Source organism: Culex quinquefasciatus, chromosome 1 (genome assembly GCF_015732765.1).
Source record: "Culex quinquefasciatus strain JHB chromosome 1, VPISU_Cqui_1.0_pri_paternal, whole genome shotgun sequence".
In the NCBI taxonomy this organism is placed as follows: domain Eukaryota; kingdom Metazoa; phylum Arthropoda; class Insecta; order Diptera; family Culicidae; genus Culex; species Culex quinquefasciatus.
In genome coordinates this window covers 43764418-43784039 of record NC_051861.1, presented here as the reverse complement: position 1 = coordinate 43784039, position 19622 = coordinate 43764418, and the positions used below count along the sequence as shown (strand labels likewise).

The 19622-nt window shown below is 41.6% G+C and overlaps 2 protein-coding genes and 1 long non-coding RNA gene across 3 annotated transcripts; 1 reads left to right on the top strand and 2 right to left on the bottom strand.

The window, feature by feature from the left end:
• Positions 1-3876: 3876 nt before the first annotated feature.
• On the bottom strand, positions 3877-10993 carry LOC6033701 (cysteine protease ATG4C). Its single transcript, XM_001844072.2, has 4 exons — positions 9516-10993; positions 5414-5794; positions 5147-5343; positions 3877-4950 (listed from the first exon to the last, which is right to left on the bottom strand). Exons 1-4 carry the CDS (start codon positions 10540-10542, stop codon positions 4672-4674), a joined length of 1884 nt encoding a protein of 627 aa, XP_001844124.2. The 5' UTR covers positions 10543-10993; the 3' UTR covers positions 3877-4671.
• Positions 10994-13867: 2874 nt separating this feature from the next.
• On the bottom strand, positions 13868-15329 carry LOC119769588 (uncharacterized protein K02A2.6-like). Its single transcript, XM_038262597.1, has 3 exons — positions 14954-15329; positions 14579-14912; positions 13868-14507 (listed from the first exon to the last, which is right to left on the bottom strand). The coding sequence occupies exons 1-3, from the start codon at positions 15327-15329 to the stop codon at positions 13868-13870; spliced, it is 1350 nt and encodes a 449-aa protein (XP_038118525.1).
• A 242-nt stretch (positions 15330-15571) lies between these two features.
• Positions 15572-16204, top strand: LOC119765200. The gene is made up of 2 exons (XR_005276562.1): positions 15572-15762; positions 15844-16204. It is a non-coding gene; the product is annotated as an uncharacterized LOC119765200 (long non-coding RNA).
• Positions 16205-19622: the final 3418 nt, after the last annotated feature.

Sequence of the window (19622 nt, the reverse complement as noted above, 5' to 3'; positions counted from 1 at the left end):
AAATAAATTCGCAATAAATCTAATCTAATCTAATCGAACACAAGCGCAGCCAGTCCGAAGAAAGCATCCTGGAAGAACTTGTGGTAAGATTACGCCTCAAGTCCTTTCTTGTCAATATTAATGATTACAGTACATCCGAGTTACCCCGAAAATGTATAGCAAAAATTAAAACGGCCAGGCCTACTGCGTTGCATTAACCGCAGAGACAGATTCTGTGAACGGATCACAATTCATAGAATCATCAGGGGAGGAAGGATGCGTGGACATACCGTACCAAACGCTCCGAAACAGTTGTGGTGTGGTGTGTAAGTGTAAATTTGGCAGATAATAATATTTAGGGGCATGGGTGGGGGTGAGGGGAGGGGGAGGAAATGTGGATAGGAGAAAAGGAAGGTGGGAATGGAATAATATGGATATGATCAATAGAATATTATATAAAATAAGGGAATAAAATCATCTATAAAATAATGATAGATAAAATGGATAGATCTCACCAAGTCATTCAACAGCTCCAGGCAGCTGGCAACCGTTTCCGTATTTTAATATTCTCCGTCACATCCAGATGGGCGAAAAACTCTTCCACGATGACGATGGTCGTCGAAATCATGTGCGCCACGAAACCAACCTTGGGCTTGTTCCTTGTTAAGCGTCTGGTCGCGGGTCCACTGTCCGGATCTTTGGCCACGAGCAGCAGTTTGCAACGCGCACCCTTGAAGCAATCTCTTGCACCGGTTTGTATTTCGGACAATTCCGGTACATAACCCATCGTGGCCTTCATGGCGTTCATCGTGCCAGTGCTTCTTCCAGGATCTAAAATCGAGCTTCTTATAAATCCACAGGAACCACCGTCGCAACTGCCGAAACCACTGGCTTAATCCAAAAATCCGCGTTGATTCAAATACTTCTGAAAACTTTTTTCTAAAAACTGATCGTAGAGAAAAAAAAACGACAGCAGAAAAAACACGTCTGCCCATACGCCCGGCTTACTGCGATCCTCAAATAAATAAATTCGCAATAAAATCAAAAAAAAAGATTAGGCGAATGATAAAAAGACTTGATATTACTAGTACATTAAGGAAAAGTATATCTTTAAGGAAAAAAAAAAACAAAACAAAACAAAGTTTGTTCCAGCAGTATCAGTTGATAGAAAAGATTGGAAAAGCTTTGAGAGATAAAAGAATCAAAAGTTAGTAAAATTAAAATCAAATGTTGGATATTAAATAGAAGAATCAGTGAAGAATTGGGAATCAGAAGAGCAAAATAAAAATAGGAGATAGGTGGTGGCTGAGAATGAAGAGAAGAGAAACCCCGTTGTGCGATGTTTCAGGTACATCCACAGCAGTTGACTCAACATACTGCGAATCAAAACAATACCGTCTACAATCACAAATTACTTCCCTTTCCCACATTGTCGCGCCCCTTTTCCTTTAGCCGTCTCGACTCTGACCCGCGGTGGTCAAAGGTTTACGATCCGTTTCCACAGGCCACCAGCTATGGTCATCATGAAAACCAAGCCAACGTGGAGGTAAGAAAATAGGACACTCGCAAGGAACCAGAGCTATACTGTCTTGATCAAGAATGATCTAACAGGACTACGGACGTAGTCAGTGACGCTCCTTCCAGGATGTTCCTCGCCTGAGCGTCAACTGAAGAGGTATCATCAGCATCATTCGCCCTTGGCCTGCTGTAACAGATCCTATTTTTAAACTTAAAATAAAGTTCTGCTTCCGTGTTTTTGAGTTTTTCCTTGACGTATCAGTTTCAAATACATATAAAAGGAACGAAATAATTACTCAAGATAACCAAAAAAGGTGGATTTAAAGTAACATTTCCTGAACCTTTATTATGAAAAAATGTTTATCTCACTGGTCAGTGTTGTTAATATCTGCAAAATAGTTTGTTTTCCTAATTTTTTTTTTCAAATTTATCTGGAAACATCAACGCGTTTATCAAAAAAAAAATTGCAGAATAAACATGCTATTTCATCAAATCTCTGAAAAGTTACAACGATTTGTGTATAGAAAAGCTGCAAATTTTAAAATTCTGTGATATTTATTTCCTTTTCGTCCTACTTAAATTACTTCAGGATGACAAATCAAAAATCCTGTGTTGGATTTTAATTTTATTTTAATTGTTGAAAAAAAAAACACGTTGACAAATTATTGAACATCTTAAAAAAATCTGCTAAGCGACTTAGGTGTATTGTTGATTTTTTTTGTATTTACGGTGTTCCAATACAACAATTTTCTAGGCAAACGGCATGACCAAACTCTAAGGTGATCGGATCGGCTTCAAATCTTCGGGATTCTCTACCCAAAATAGTTTTATACATAATTTTTGTTAGGTCATTAGAGTGGTTCCTAACACGTCAGTGTGTGCTTTAAAATGGTAATTATGGCGATTTTGAAGAAAAAAACACATATTTCCAAAACCATTGCTTGACATTGTTTCAACCAACTATAGTTATCCGGTTTGTACAAGAAAAGTGACTAATTTGGCTTTCAAGGAAAAATACGCATGAGTTCAGTTTAAACGGCGTTTGACAATGATTATTAAAAAATTATTAAAATTGTCAACTTTGAACCGCCCTGACGCGACAGGAATCACCCTAAAACCCAAAAAATAGGGAAAAAACTATATTGCAGGTATTAACAACACTGACGAGTGAGATAAACATTTTTCCATAATAAAAGTGGTTCAGGAAATGTTACTTTACTGCCCATGTTCGCATAAATGTCCCATATGCAAAAACAACTAGCTGAGAAAAACGCTAAACAAGTTTGTCCCACACATAAGGCTACGTGTTAAGTTTTCACGAAGAAACTGGATTTCCTCTTGATTTCTAGAACAAAGTACTGGAAGTTATAGGTTCTTTTGAAAGAGCACACGATTTTGAACCAAACTGCATCAATAACTCAAAGTGACGAAAATGCATATGGGACATTTATGCGTTCATGGGCAGTTTAGTAATTATTTCGTTCCTTTTATATGTATTTGAAACTAGTACGTCAAGGAAAAACTCAAAAACTCGGAAGCAGAACTTTATTTTTTGTTTAAAAATGGGATCTGCTACAAAATTTGTCATAAAACATGTAATTTAGTTTTTTGGGGAAAAATAAAAAAAAACGAAAGAAGGTTTTTATTTACAAACCACTCGAAAAACCTTTCGCTCCAACTTGGTGTCTATGGAAGAAAAGTGGGAAATTGACCGCTCTTTCGAATGGTAATGGCAAATTTTGAATCAAAGGGTGTATTCGGCCTGATTTTCGAAGAAAATTTAATTTTTGGCTGTTTTTTGATCGAAAATGAAAGTTTCGGCTTTTGGAAATATTTTTTATTGAAAAGTGCGCACGATTTTCGTTAAAACACACTTTCGATCGATTTTTTGAACATCTGCTTCAAAAGATATGATTTTTTCAATTTAAACGTAATTACCAATAATTTAAAAATTAAAGAATTCCTAAAATTCAAATGCCATTGTAAATTACTAAACTGAGTGCACAGGAGTTGTTGATTTGAGTAGGACAAACGAACCAGCATGTTTTATTAAGATCGGAGATGGTCCGGATTTTGAGTGGTCGATTTCGTGTGGAAACCGTCAATAACGAGATTTTTTAAATTATGAATTTTATTGCGAAAATCATCAGAAATTAAGAAGCATTCAAGCAGAGTTGAGGATAATGATGTGTTTTATCGTATCATAAGTAAAAATACCATCAGTCAAGCTTCTTTTTTAAATAGGAATTGAAACAAGTTGTCCACTTTTTGCAAGCGATTTTCTCGAATCGCGGTTTTTGGTTTTGTGCCCTAATGAAATGTTTGGCTCGAAGTAAGGTAAATTTATATTTCGTTATTATAAAATCAAACTTCAAAGTGTGTTTTTTCTGCAAATCGAATGCATTCGTATATTGTTACAGTCACAATTTACAATATTTGTATAAGTTGCTTAGCTATTGTTCTTATTATAATATAAAATAGTGGTTTTAGCAGGTTTGAAAACAGAGACCAAAATAATTTCATAAATAATTTAATAAATTACTTTAATAAAAAAAATCAACATAAAACAAAGCATTTTAAACGCTCAATTTGTAACACAATGTTCGATAGGATTTTTGTTTTCCGAGACCACATCACTTGCTCGAGCAGATTAGCAACTAATAAATAAACATCCTAAAACACTAAGCTAATACACACTACTGGTTAATAGAATCTGTTCTGTTGACTTCCGGCGTGAATTAAACTGCTACGTTTCTCTTCTAGTTTACAGGGGTTTGGGTATCGAGCACGGAAATATGCTATTGTGGGCTTCAATTTCTTTTGCTACATTCTACGCTGTAAGTACTTAATACCGTAAATAATAGTGGTTTGTCGCCAAAATGTTCACACACATTAGAACTAACACCATCAGGAGCAGTGCTTCTTCGTTTTGTGTTCTGCGGATAAGAGTATCACACTTCATTCAATGAACCAACATGCTTCATTCGATCAGGCAATACTCAGAGCTCTAAGCCTCAGTTCGACTCTACAAATCGTGGGGGTGCATTATTTTGGAACCATCAATCGAGAGTAGGGGGGGGGGACCTAGGCTAAGTTTAGGAATGTCCGGACTAATCAATCAGAAAGTGCAAACTGGCAACTTGGGTGGGGGGGGGGATGATAAATGGCCGCCGCTCAAACGATCACAAACTCGATCGCTTCGTCCTCGTCGTCATCGTCGTCGTCTTCGCCGTTCTGCAGCTGAGAACTGCTGGCGTAAGCTGGGTGGCCCGCCGTAAGCGGTGGTGGGGCTGGCGGTGAGCGGTAAACGGGTCGTGGAGGTAAATCGACCTGCTGTTCGCTGCTTTTGCCACGACAAAATACAAACATCGGGTAGGTGATCTCGTTGAACTGGTTCAGCCCGGCCGAACTGGGAAAGCTGCTGCTCATCGATTGTTTCGCCGGCAGGAGGAACTGGAAATGAGGTGTGTTTGTTAGAAAAATCACAAGCATTGACGCGTATGCCGCGTAAGTTAACACGATCAAATTCTTCCTAGTCAGCATAGAAAAATGCCACCACCTTGAACGGTTGACTCGCGTTCCGCACGTGGTTTCCAATTTCACCCAACCATGTTGGCATTTCATATCGCAACACAGTTCCACAACTTACCGGTTTTACGTTGTCGACAAACTTGAAAAAGTCTTTCCTCGTCGCGCAGTAAAATCCAATGCAGCAGCTCGGGTCCATCTTGCTGAGCTTCATCTTCCGCGGCGACTTGCAGTGGAACGAGGAAACGGGGAAATTTTCCTGATTCACGTCGACCATGTCCTGGCAGTAGTGCGGATCCAGGTGAATCAGTTTGTCCTCTGAAACAATCCAAAAAGACCTATAAATGCTACGAACATGTTAAACCAAAGTCCAAAAATCCATTCCCACCCTGATATCCGACGAAGAACAGCGAGTGCTTTGGCCGACCGCCGATGATTCCGATGCAGTTGTCCAGGCTCAGCATCGCCTTCAGGCAGTCGTTGTAGATGGGGTTTAGCTTTTCCGTGCCGAGTCGCAGTGGCACCAGCAGAATCAGCGACTTCCAGTGGCTTCCGGGGGCGCTTTCGTCCGCGGTATCGGACGGCGCGACGAATCCCGTTGCGTGAGGAGACGAGGAAGAGGAGCAAGATGCGGTGGCACCGACGCGTGGGGTCGTCGCTTGCGAGGGTGAATCCGTGCACGCCGCCGCAGAGGACATCTTTTTCTGCCAGGGAGCGACGCTGGGGGTGGTGGACACGGTGCACTCGTCCAGGATGTCCTGGATGTAAACTGTGGCAGAAAGATTAAATATGTTTGGTTTAGTTTGCAATAAATTCAACTGCTATTGAAACTTGGTTTTGAAACAAATTATACTTTTTTCTCTTTACCTCAACATATTTAAATACTAACAATAAATAAATCAATGATTTTGACTTTTTACATTATTCTTTTTTTTGGGAGGCTGATCCAGCCGCACGTCGTTGATGTCGAAACCTCTATACTGGGCCCTCGTCCTGTCACGTCCGTCAGTAGGGGGGCCTTCCCTATGACCAAATAAGCTATTTTGCGTCATTGGTTCACCCATACAAGTCTCCATACAATTTTGGCTGCTGTCCATACAAAAATGGTATGTTAATATTCAAACAGCTGTAACTTTTGAGTGATTTTTTTAATCAATTTGGTGTCTTCGGCAAAGTTGCATTTGAGAAAAAAATAGGTACACGGAAAAAAAATTGGCATATTTTTTATCAACTTTTTTTTTCACTAAAACTCAATTTCCCAAAATATTTTTTTGATTTTCGAGATTTTTTGATATGTTTTAGGGGAAAAAAATCCGCAACTTTTGAGCCATAGAAAAACATGGTCAAAAAATCTGCCGCCGAGTTATGATTTTTTGAAAAAAAATAGTAATTTTGGAAAAAATCAAAATTTCATGCAAAAACAAGTTTGACATTATTTTTTAATGCAAAATTGAATTTGCAATCGAAAAGTACTTTACAGATTTTTTGAAAAAGGGCTCCGTTTTCAAGATATAGCCACCGAAAGTTTGATTTTAGCAAAATATTTGCAGTTTTTCAATTTTTAAAAATAGTGACCATAAGTGACCATTTCTAAAAAAAATTTTTTTGTAGTTCAGAAAATTTGTGTAAGAGACATTGAAGATTGGATCTTGGGTTGCTGAGATAGAGCCGCTTTATGAAAAAGATACACGAAAATTGAAGTTTTCTTAATCTCACCAAAATAACCCACCATTTTCTAATGACGATATCTCAGCAACTAATGGTCCGATTATCAATGTTAATACATGAACCATTCGTGAAATTTTCCGATCTTTTCGAAATAAATATTTTGAAAATTTTTAAATCAAGACTAACATTTTAAAAAAGCCAAGCATTGAATATTACGTCCATTTAAAATGCTAGTCTTGATTTAAAAAAAATTCAAAATATTTTTTTCGAAAAGATCGGAAAATTTCACGGATTTTTAATGTATTAACATTGAAAATCGGACCATTATTTGCTGAGATATGGTCATTAGAAAATGGTGGGTTGTTTTGGTGAGATTTAGAAAACTTCAATTTTCGTGTTTCGGCGGCTCTATCTCAGCAACCCGAGATCCAATCTTCACTGTCTCTTACACAATTTTATAGCAAATTTTCTGAACTTTTCAAAAAAAATATTTTTAGAAATGGTCACTCATGGTCACTATTTTTAAAAATTGAAAAACTGCAAATATTTCGCTAAAATCAAACTTTCGGTGGCTATATCTTGAAAACGGAGCCCTTTTTCAAAAAATCTGTAAAGTACTTTTCGATTGCAAATTCAATTTTGCATTAAAAAATAATGTCAAACTTGTTATTACATGAATCTTCGATTTTTTTCCAAATATCACTATTTTTTCAAAAAATCATAACTCGGCGGCAGATTTTTTGACCATGTTTCTCTATGGCTCAAAAGTTGCGGATTTTTGTCCCCTAAAACATATCAAAAAATCTCGAAAATCAAAAAATACGTATTTTGGGAAATTGAGTCTTAGTGAAAAAAGTTGATAAAAAATCTGCAAATTATTTTTCCGTGTACCTATTTTTTTCTCAAAAGTCCTCAACAATACCTACAACTTTGCCCAAGACACCAAATTGATCAGAAAATTCACTCAAAAGTTACAGCTGTTTGAATATTTACATACCATTTTTGTATGGACAGCAGCCAAAATTGTATGGAGACTTGTATGGATGAACCAATCACACAAAATAGTTTATTTGGTCATAGGGAAGGCCCCCACAAAGTTTGAGCCGAATCAAAAAATACAAATAAAATCCATTTCCGGTTTTGGTAGAGAATTGCTCAAATGTTATTGTTAAAGCTTAACTATCCGTTACTTGTTGTAGGGCCTCTTCTATCAAAAACAAACAAAAAATAACAGTAATAATTAGAAAGTTGGATAAACGTCACGCGTTATAAAAGGAAATGGCCCTACGTTGAAAAAAAACGCAGTTCCTCGATTCATAACAATGGTCGATACAATCATAATCCAAAAACCATTAGTTCAACAAATCAACGAACTTTGTACGATATCATTACATTATTGATTGACCGAGACTCTAAGGAACTTTTTACATATCAAAATGCTTTGAATTATTACTTAAATGTAAATCTAAAATGTATATGCTTAACTTTCAAATATATTTATTTATTGAACTTTTCTATTCCTCTATTTCTGTTGTGAGTAAGCGCTGGTTTCAGAGTTATTTTTTTCAATTTAAAAGGGGTGGAAGATGGTGGGAGACGATTAACCCCTTCCCGCCCAGAGCAAAATCGAGATTTTTTTACGTTTTTCCATATTACTTGTAACTGGATCGACCAAATTGGAAGATATGTTGATGGTTATAAGTTAACATTCTACATAAACTAATGCTGGTTGAACCAGGTTTCAAAAATGCTTGTTTGTAGAGAAATTCGATTTTGAAGACAAAAATAAGTGGTGCTCTGGAGTAACCATGGACGTTAGAGGGTTAATTTGCTTCATGAACTCCTAAACGGCCTTGGGACCACCTCTTAAGACACAGATGGCTCCTAGGTTCTTACTCATGCCCAAGGGATTTTGACTATTTAGATTATTCTAAAATTAAACAAATCCAACAGCGCAATTCGACATTTTCAGTGTAAGAACGGGCTTTGTCCTATCTTATGCACCAGGTTCCCGAAGAACACGCAATGCCCTTACACCTAACATCTCACCCTGGCCCTGAGTCAGTACGAGCAACACGCTAGAACACACCTTTTTCCGGGTAGGCATTTTAGCATGTTCCGGGGGTGGTACATTGTTTTGGGTTTGATGTAAGTATAAGCGCCTAACCATTTATATTTATAGTGTGCATAACAACTTTCTTTTCAGCAAAAATCTAATTATTATTTGAGCAATTTTAGCCCAAAACAGGAATTTATTAGGTACATTTTCTCGACTCTCTTCGATTTCAATGATACTTTGTAGACATGTTATCCTACACTTATATAAGCCATTTTTGTACATATGGAGCCAGTTGCACTCCATAATGACATTTGAGAAGGGCGTAAGTGTTTTTAATATTTTTTTGTATTGCGTAATTTAAATATTGCTGTATTTCGATTATTATTGCAATACAAAATTCTATCCTAAACAAAATAGGAAGAAATGGTAAGAAAATCATACGGACGAATCAAAAATAGACATATGGATCATTCAGTGAAATAAATAAATTCAAATTCAAATTCAAAAATCTATCAGATAGCTCGTATATTAACACCTAAACTGTTAATATATGGCAGCGAAGCTATTTGCTGAAAATGTATGTATTATTCATCAACCATTTTGCAGTCATACAAACAAACTAAAATTAAGCTTAATCGCTTTTGTATAAAACTTGAATTGAAGATGATTTTTTTATTATATCAACAAACACTAAAACTAAATATGAACAACACGTTTTTATTATGTTGTGTCAATCAATGAAAAGTTAAGGAGTCTCACTCACCCGCACAATCCTGCGCCACGTACACGTTGATCCCGTCCAGATCGGTAATTTCCTTCGCTGCCAGCTTGACCGCCTGCCGCAACAGGTGTGCAACCGAACCGGGACCGTACCAATCGCCCGGTTTCTTGCCGGCCTCCTTCCCAAGTGCCACCAGCGTGTGTATCGAAAATGGACTGGTCCGGGACGAAGTGTCCCCAAACCAGCGGATAATCTTCCGGTGGATGCCATCCTCGTACTGAAGCGAGTCAAAGTTCAACCGCAGTCCTTCCTGGGATGGATCCCAACGCCAGCCACGGCCCAAAAAGTGTGTGATCAATCCCTGAGCCAGCAACATCTGGCCGGATCGAATCATGCAACCCCAGCCGCAGTCCGAGGTGTAGTTCGAGTCGTCCATCGTTTGGAACTCCTTCCGGTAGGTCATCCACAGGCGCGATATAAAGTCCCGCTTGAACGCTTCAATGCCTTCGTCTTCCACTACCGCTTCGGGGCTGCTGTCCTCAATGGCATCGGTGCCCGTTTCTTCCGGCGGAGACTCCACATAAATATCCGACGGCTCGGGAACGCTCACGTACACCAGCTGGTTCGTCTCAATGTTGGTTGTCAGCTCTACCGAACTGTCCATCGACGGACCGGGGGTGGCCTTCTGATGGTAGCAACGACCAAGCAACCACAAGGGCTGTTCCTTGGAGAAACTCGTCTTGATCTTTCCGCTCCACCCAAACTTTACATTGTTCCACATCGTCATGAGTTTGGATTCGACCTTTCCTTTGATTTCATCACCACTCCCCGCCGTCCCACCCGAATATCCCGCCCGCACCGGGGTACCCCGTGCACTTCCCGGGTTCGAACCGAACTCTGGTCGCGCCGAATGCGTCGAGATCTTCCGCGTTGGCGTATCATTACGTTCCTCCTGCTGCTGTTGACGATATTGACCTTCACTCTCCGAGACACTTCGAACCTGCTGCTGCTGGCTGACGATGTTCAGTCGCCCAAACCCGGTCCGATTCAGTAGCACATCGTAATTCATTGTAGGGCTTTTCCGCGCAGAAATTCCGTGAATTCCTTTAGTCTTCGAGTGGCAGAGCAAGGGAAACCCTTGATCAGGTGACTCACCCCTAAACAGATCGCCAAATCGCCTTTGTCCTACCACTTGCCTTGACTTGTCGTATCACACGCAGCTTGTGGAGAGGTGGTTACGGGCAAGAGGAAGCAAAACTTTGATCGATTAGAGCTTGAATGCCAGTTTTGAGATTTTGTCCTTGATAGCGAGAACGAAGGAAGGCGACGACGGCGGAGCAAATGCACAATCACTTTATACTGACGCGAGCAGCTGGTCAATGGGATTGATTTAATAGAATATTGCTAATATTTTGCTATTTAAAATACACAAACTAGTGGAAATACTTTTTTTTTTCCTCTTTTGCAAACTGCTCTTGCGACTAAACTAGATGAAAAACACTGACGTGACAGCTAAAGCAAAGGCAAACTTTTGATGTTTTCTTTTGGTTAAGGGCATCTCCAGCGCTGGGGTGCAAATCAAATTTGCACCCGGCTCATGAATACCGAGATCAAATTTGCCACCTTGAAAAAAATCCGTCATCCCCACCGCTAGGGTAGCAAATTTGCCACCGAAACAAGCCCACCGGGGGGGCAAATATGGGTTTTTATCATTTTTTGATCTCGTTTACCTTCAAAATCATTAATTATGTGTTGATTCATGCCTAGAAATGCTAAAAGTTTATTAAACTTTTTAATCCTATTGAAAATTTCAAAGAATTTCGTTTTTCGAAAATGTCGAAATTTCAACCATTTGCTACCCGATTTGATTCCCACCTAATTTGCTCTCGAGTTTGCCCCCGAGTCTCCCACCGCGCGTAGCAAAGCAGGTATCAAATTTGATCTCAAGTTCATCTGTAGAAGAAAAATATGTGTCGGTACCTGTCGGGTACTCATTTTCTGATACCCGACAAGTACCGGCAAGCCGGGGGCAAAGTTTTGAATGCGTGTTTCGGAGATTTTTCTATGTCTGCTCTTGGGTGCTTCGAAAATTCAAAAAAATCAAAAATTTAAAAATTCAAAAATTCAAAAATTCAAAAATTCAAAAATTCAAAATTCAAAATTCAAAATTCAAAATTCAAAAATTCTAAAATTCAAAATTCAAAAATTCAAAAATTCAAAATTCAAAAATTCAAAATTCAAAATTCAAAATTCAAAATTCAAAAATTCAAAATTCAAAATTCAAAATTCAAAATTCAAAAATTCAAAATTCAAAATTCAAAATTCAAAATTCAAAATTCAAAATTCAAAATTCAAAATTCAAAATTCAAAATTCAAAATTCAAAATTCAAAAATTCAAAAATTTAAAATTCAAAAATTCAAAAATTCAAAAATTCAAAAATTCAAAAATTCAAAAATTCAAAAGTTCAAAAATTCAAAAATTCAAAAAATCAAAAATTCAAAAATTCAAAAATTCAAAAATTCAAAAAATAAAAATTTAAAAAATTATTTTTTTTTAAATTTTGAAAAATTTTAAAAATTTTAATTTTTTTAATTTTTAATTTTTTTTAAATTTTTTTTTATTTTTTAAATTTCTAAAATTTTTTAAATTTTTTAAAATTTTTAAATTTTTCAAATTGTTTAAATTTTTTAAATTTTTGAAATTTTTTAATTTTTTTAAATTTTTTAAATTTTTAAATTTTTAATTTTTTTATTTTAAATTTTTATTTTTAAATTTTTAAATTTTGAATTTTTTAAATTTTAAATTTTTTAAATTTTGTTTTTTTAATTTTTAATTTTTTAAAATTTTAATTTTTTTAATTTTAAATTTTTAAATTTTTATTTTTTTAATTTTCCGTGCTTAATTCGATTTTCCGTGCATAATTCCATTTGATGCGGTAGCAAACAGGCTGAATACCGGGTAGCAAAGTGAAATCCCGTACAACTGAGAGCAAATTTGCTACCGCGACAGGTACCGCGATGGGGTTGACGTCGGGTGCAAATTAGCTTTGCTTCGATGTTTGCACCCAGCGCTGGAGATGCACTAACGCTCGCTCCTCTCTCGCCCTTTATTTTGATTTGCACCCTTTTCTCTCTTTTTTATTTGCCAAGCAGAGTCCAATGTCCGTATATTTGATGAGGATGGATTACCTTGAGCAGAGTCCACATACTAATTTTGTCTGCAGAAGCTCTGCAGAGATAAAAGAGCACTACACGCAGAATAATAAGGCATACTTGAATCAACAAAACGTTTTGTTGATTTAAAAATCATGATGTTCGTTGAATCAATGCTAATGACGAAGAAATGCAGCGAGAGTGCCATTCTGCGATATCTCAGATGGATTCCCTGGTTGATTTTGAGATCCTGCATCTCTTCCTGGTCCAGCGAAAAAACATGACTAATTTTAGCAAAGCTGATTCAACAAACAGAGAAGATTTTCACTAAAACAGTAGGTTTTCAAACGGAATCAAACAATTAAGACTGCTTCTGGATGGATACAACCGCATCGACTCCATAAACAACTTCCATTTATGTATAATCATAAAAAATGTCGATCTCGCCTGCAACTTAATAAGATTTCTTGACTTTGACTCCAGTTCCTCAAAAGCCATACCGCCACACATTTTTATTCTTGCAAAAAAAAAAAAACAATTTTTGATGATCGATAACAATACTCTCTACATTTGGCGAACAGTAAATTGGTTCCACTTTGACAGTTTAAAATTGAGGCCGTTTTGCGAACCACTATACAGCACCCAGGTAAAAAACACGATTAAAACCCATTTATGCAATTCCGTCGTGAAACTACTTACTTTTCCTGTCATTCACGAGCGACGAAACGGCCTACTTTTCTCTACCAAAAACAGCAGAATGAAAAATTAATACCAGTGCCGAAGAGTTCTAATTTTCAGCACTGAAATGGGTGCTGAAAAGTTGAACTTTTCAGCACTAGTATTGAAAAATAACATTTTTCAATATGTTTTTGTTTTGATACGTGAATTTACTTAGCACATGGATGTTTGGCCTAAAATTCCATTCAAAAAGTGTTTGGAATTGCAAAAAATGTTGTAAGCAACTCGTTGCAAACTTGATTTTTTCAGTAAAAGTAAATCTTTCCCTGTTCCTGAGGGGAACACCGTTGAAGAGTATCGGGGCTGGCATTTACAAAGCGGATTCAGTGGCAGTTTTCAATTTAACTAATGTTAACATGTTAAGGTTGTTATGTCTTTCGCTAATAACAAACGCGAGTTAGAGACTAACATTAGAGTTTATTTTAAGTCTAGAAACTAATTTTAAGTAAGAGCGTTTACAAAACGTGGCTTTGCTTTTTCGTTGCTCGCTTTAGACAAAGCTGTCACCTCGCAAGGTGTGCCAACCGCACAACGTTAAGCCGAACCTCGCGTCCACTCCTGGTGATCGTCGTCGTCGGCACGGGAACGCAACTCGGCGGAATACTTCCCGTCGAAGCCCGCCGGATCGGCCGTTGGATCACAGCTGGTTCCGGTCCATCGTTGTTGCCAGGTTGCTCGGTGATTTCTGGTTGGTTCGCGTCTTCCGGTTCCACCACAGCTGCTTGCGTGACGTCCTCGGTTGTTGGTTGAGCGAACCCAAACTCGCCCAGGAGAATGTCCAGCGGAAGGTTAACAGCGCGACCGCGCGCCGGCGAATCCGCTGACTCGTGCCGTGGACGAAGCTGGTTGATATGCGACCGGATCAGCCCCGAACGTTGGCCGTCCAACCACACGTTGTAGTTCACCGAGCCGAGCCTTTCGATGACCTTTCCTGCCTCCCAGTACCAGTCGTTCCGCTTGTGCACCTTCGCATACACCAAGTCGCCAGGTGCAAATTCTCGTCTCTGGTCGTTCTCAGCAGTTGTCTTCATCTCAGCAACCGGTGTTGGTGGTGGTCGCAGTAGGTTGAGTGTGGTGCGCATTTGACGTCCAAACAGCAGTTCACTTGGTGACTTCTGCTCGGTTGTTCCGCTCGGCGTCGACCTGTACGTTGCCAGAAACACGTCGAGTGTCTCCTGCAGTGGCTCTCCTTGTTGATTTTCTTCATTCCTCGCTTGACGGTGTCCACAAAGCGTTCCGCTTGCCCGTTCGATTGCGGATGGTAGGGCGCGGTGAGGATGTGGGTGATTCCGTTCGCTTTGCAGTAGGACTCAAACTCGTCGCAAGTGAACTGAGCCGCGTTGTCCGACACGAGCACCATCGGTAGGCCAAGGCGTGCGAACGTGCTTCGAAGAAACTGGATCGTGGCCCTAGCGGTCGTGGTCGTCGTCGGGTAGATCTCAGGCCATCGCGAGAAAGCGTCCACGATGATGAGAAAGTAGAGACCATCGATCGGGCCCGCGTAATCAATGTGAATGCGTTGCCATGGTCCCGCTGGTGTTGGCCAAGCTTCTGGTGGAGAGTGTGGGGAGATTTGGCAGCTGCAGCACAGTCCGCGCACTGCTTCACCGTGTCCTCCACCTGCTTGTCGATGTGCGGCCAGTAGACGAAACTCCGAGCCAGACTCTTCATCCGGACCATGCCCGGGTGACCGTGGTGCAGGCGTTGCAGGATCCGCTTTCGGTAGGTCTCCGGCACCACCACTCGTTGGCCGAAAAGAATGCAGCCCTGAGTCAGCGCCAGGCTCTCCTTCCGGTGGTAGAACGCCTTCACGTCCAGGTTGTCGATTTCGCTTGCGCTGGCCGGCCACTCACCTTCCAAGTACTGGACCACTTTCTTGAGCACCTTGTCCCGGGCGGTAGCAGCGGCGATCATCTTGGAAGTGACAGGTGTGTTGCCAACGGAGTCTTCCAAGACCGCCGACATGTCGTCCTCGAGGTACAGAGCGGCGATAACGTACTCCTCCTCCGGCTTGGCCGCCGAATCGATGAGTCTGGAGAGTACATCCGCGTACCCGAAGTTCGCCGTGGAGACGTAGTCGATGCCAAAGTTGTAGCACAGCAGAACGAGTCCCAGTCGTTGCAGTCGGTTGGACGCAAGAGTGTGCCACTTCAGGTTTTCGGCACGGTTCTGGCACGGCGCCAGCACTTTTGAGCCCCGAGCCCACTTTTTTGCAAATCTGGGTAACTTTTGTTGAAAGTGTAAATCGTTTGACGTTTTCTTACGTCAAGCTCGGTTTCGGATTTTGTTTGTTTGTTTTTGCCAACTTTTGTCGTAAAAAAACGGTTCGTACGGTTTTGTGACTGATTCTGGCCGGAAGTGGAATGTTTTCGGGATTCTGCTAGTGCTGAATTTTGGTGTAAGCGACTCGTTTTTTCTTCCCACAGTTTCTTGTATAATTTTCCTGTTGTGGTCCGGAACCAATTTCATATTTTTCCAGTACCACCATCGCTGTTTTTTGACGAGAACTTGCAGAGATGGAGCAGCTGCAATTTCATTTCACGGAGCTGGAGAAACAGTCCACGCTGTTCAACTCGATGCGGTTCATGATTGGGGACATAACACTGCCGGATACGCCAATCGCAAGAAAAACAAAATTTGCAAGCACGCGTGGCTGACCGATCATAAGCTGAGAATGTCCGAAGGGAACACTTAGACGTCGAGACGCCTCAAGAACGGCGCTTGTGTTCGTTCTTTAACGACTTGGACTCGCGTCGAGCAGGTCGCTCGCAGGGTGAATTCTGCTTGCCGTCACAGATTAACCGGCTGTGGGGAAGGCAACTGGAAATCTGCGGGCAACATTTTCGAAGACACGCTGTGGGACAAGGAAAAAGAACTGTTCGAACGATTGAGCTTCGACGATCGACCAATGATCTTGACGAGGCGGACAAATCGACCTCGATGATAATTTCCCACTTGACGTCGGTCCGGAACACGACTTTGACTACAGGCCAGGTCATAAGTCAATCGTTGATAGCGCCTTGAGCTGGAGAAGACGATCGAGGTGTGTGCTGAAGCAAGTCGAGTTAAAACCTTCGGTAAGCCATCTGGACGTGGTTCTAATCAATGTCAGCAGCATCCGAAGCTAAACCGGGAAGCGCACGCAAGACCAAGCTAACGACCCACGTGACGGTAAACATGCGGATCTCGCGACGTGCCTCAGACGTCTGCGCCATTCCCACGCAGTCACGGCCATGCTCATTCATCGTGAAGGACGATTTCATCCAACCTCCGTCGGGTTGTGTGACGCCCACAAATGTACCTGCACCGCCGATCTGCTGAAGTCGATCGCAGCGGTACGAAGTTCTAGCGTCAGCGAAGAGTGGACCACGGCGTGGGTGTTACATTTTCCGCACGAAATCCACATTTCGGGAACGCTTTCTTCGCGCCAGAAGCTAATACCACCGGTAAGTACACCAAACATTAATAGATTTTGAATTTGTAGGTTAACGTAATCTTAATTCCGCAGATCCGATCAAGCGAGAATTCGTACATTGACGACGACTTTAGCCAGGGCCAGCTGCAGCAGCTGTTGGCCGATCACGCAAACTTTTTAGATAAAGCCGATCACAGCATCTACCCGGAGCAGACGATTTACGATACGAAAGAAGATCCGCAAGAAGGCAGCAAATGGGACCAAGAAACCACTCTTTGGTGGTCCGGAACGTGCTGGCTACGACGGTCTCTAGGTCAAATATTGTACGGCTGGTTCTGCAGGAAGTTCCGGGAGTTGATACGATGCTGAAGAATATTGAGAACGCAATTGAAGAACCTCGTGAAGATCATGAACAATTAGAGGTTGAGGAGCTTATTGATTCGCTACCCCGGCGAGGGTTCCGAAGTTTGGCCCCATCAGGGAATCAGCAATTCGACCGGCACCGAGTGTGGGTGCTGGCCGTGTACAAAAAGCAGTGGATAAAGTGCCACTTGAAGTAGGGAGCGCTGAGGGTCGTGAGATGAAACGTATTCCCCCCACCTCCATGTGAACAAGTATTCATACAAATACAAATTATTGTATGGAGCGTGGACAAACCTGAATCATATTTTATGGATGGACCCTACGGTGTAAAGAAAGGAAATATGTAGAAAAATAAAAAAGTTTTACCAAGTATAAGGTTTATCAATAGAAGCGACAGGGCGGATTGCAGGTTCTCAACAATACGGCGCCCGATCCGATGATCAAGAAAATGATGGCGTCTGGTGGGACCGTGATCAACTTTAACTTTAACTTTAACGCGTTTCCACGTTCGGGTTCTACGAGTAGGTATGAGTAAGTTTTGTAGCTCTGCTCGATGACCACAAGAAAGAGGCTCAATCGATGAATAGGACCAGAAACAATGTTCGGAGACGGCGAAGCTTTCTGCTTTATTTTGAGCATTCTGGACCAATTCTTCTAAGGCATCCTGACGGGTTGCGGCGAGGGAGCGGTGATGGTGGTGGTGGTGGCAGTGGCCGAGGAGGTGGCATATCCGGCAAATCGAAACAGAACGCAAGAGGAGTAACTTAAACGTTCCGAGGCGCACGCGGTTCTGCAAGGTGTTGCCCAAGGTGGGATTTCCGAGTCCGCACTATTGCGAAATCGTTTCATCTTAAAACATCCTCCCCTTTTGGATTGTGGTAGAGCTCGTAAAAAGTAAACTACTCAGCTCAGTGGTTTGAACAAGAATGATAATTTTATTTTCCGTCATCAATTACGTCTACTACGATTGGGTCCTCAATCAGGACGCCTACTTGCACCGACACTCCTCCTCGAACTGATCCGGTCGAATCCCAATCGCCGAACGCAGCTTCTCCAACTTGATCCTGGCAAGCGGCTTCGTCATCACATCAGCTAGCATGTTCTCCGTAGGGCAATACTGCAACCTTATCGTTCCCTTCTCCTGCAGATCTCGAACAAAAAAGTATCGCGTCTCGATGTGTTTGCTTCGGCGCTCGATCTTGTCGCTTTCCACCAACTTGATGCAGCTCTGGTTGTCCTCGTTCACCTTGGTTGGTCCAAGAGCTGCCTCTCCAACTTCTTCTAGCAATCTGCGGGTCCAGATGAGCTCCTGACATCCTTCAGCTAGGGCAACGAACTCTGCTTCGGTTGAGCTCAGCGCCACACAGGTTTGCTTCCTTGTGCACCATGCGACAAGTCCACCTCCGAACTGCAACAGTACTCCAGAGTTTGACTTCCTGTCCCGTGAATTTCCAGCCCAATCTGCGTCAACGAACATCTGCAATTCTTCGTTCGTGGCACCCAGCTGGAGCTTGTGATTGATCGTCGAATCCAGATAGCGCAGAACTCGCTTTGCTTCGTTCCAGTCCTGTTGATTCGGCTTGCTGGACTTCTGGGCCAAGATCGACGTGCTCACTGCAATATCTGGCCTGGTGTGCACCGCTACGTACAGCAGACCTCCAATCAAGCTGAGGTAGTCCTGGTTGTTGGGAAGTGGCTTGCACTCCTCCTCCTTCTGCTGCAGGTAGCCGGGGTCGAGTGGTACCTTGGACGGCTTCGCTTGCTCCAGATTAAACCGTTGTACCAGCTTCCGGATGTACGTCGCTTGGTTCAGCTTGTAACCGGCATCGCTTCTCTCGACTTCCATTCCGAGAAAGTGTCGGATATCACCGAGATTGGTTACGGTGAAATTCCGCTGCAGACTCTCGAAGATGGCGTTGAACTCCTCCTCGGTCTGCGTGACGATGACCATGTCATCGACGTAGATTAGAATGTACGCAAACGTATCATTCTGGTGCCGCATGTACAGGCAAGGATCCGATTTCGACTGCTGGAATCCGATCGACTTGAAAGTTGAGTCCACCTTACGGTTCCAAACACGTGCGGACTGCTTCAAACCGTATAGACTCCTCCTCAAACGACAAACGGTCCGTTCGTCGCCGGTGGTGTAACCTTCGGGTTGCCGCATGAAAATCGTTTCCTCCAGTTCGCCGTTCAGATAAGCCGTTTTAACGTCGACATGCTTGACAATGGAGTTCCTGCGGCACGCAATGGTTAGCAGCACTCGGAAAGTCACCTGCTTCGCCACAGGTGCGAAAACTTCATCGTAGTCCGTGCCGTATTTTTGCGTAAATCCTTGAGCCACGATCCGTGCCTTGTGACGAACTACACGTCCGTGCTCGTCACGTTTGGTTTTAAACAACCATTTGCAACCGATCGCCTTCTTGTCCGCAGGAAGCTGCACCAGTTCCCACGTGTTGTTGTCCATCAGCGCCTGGAGC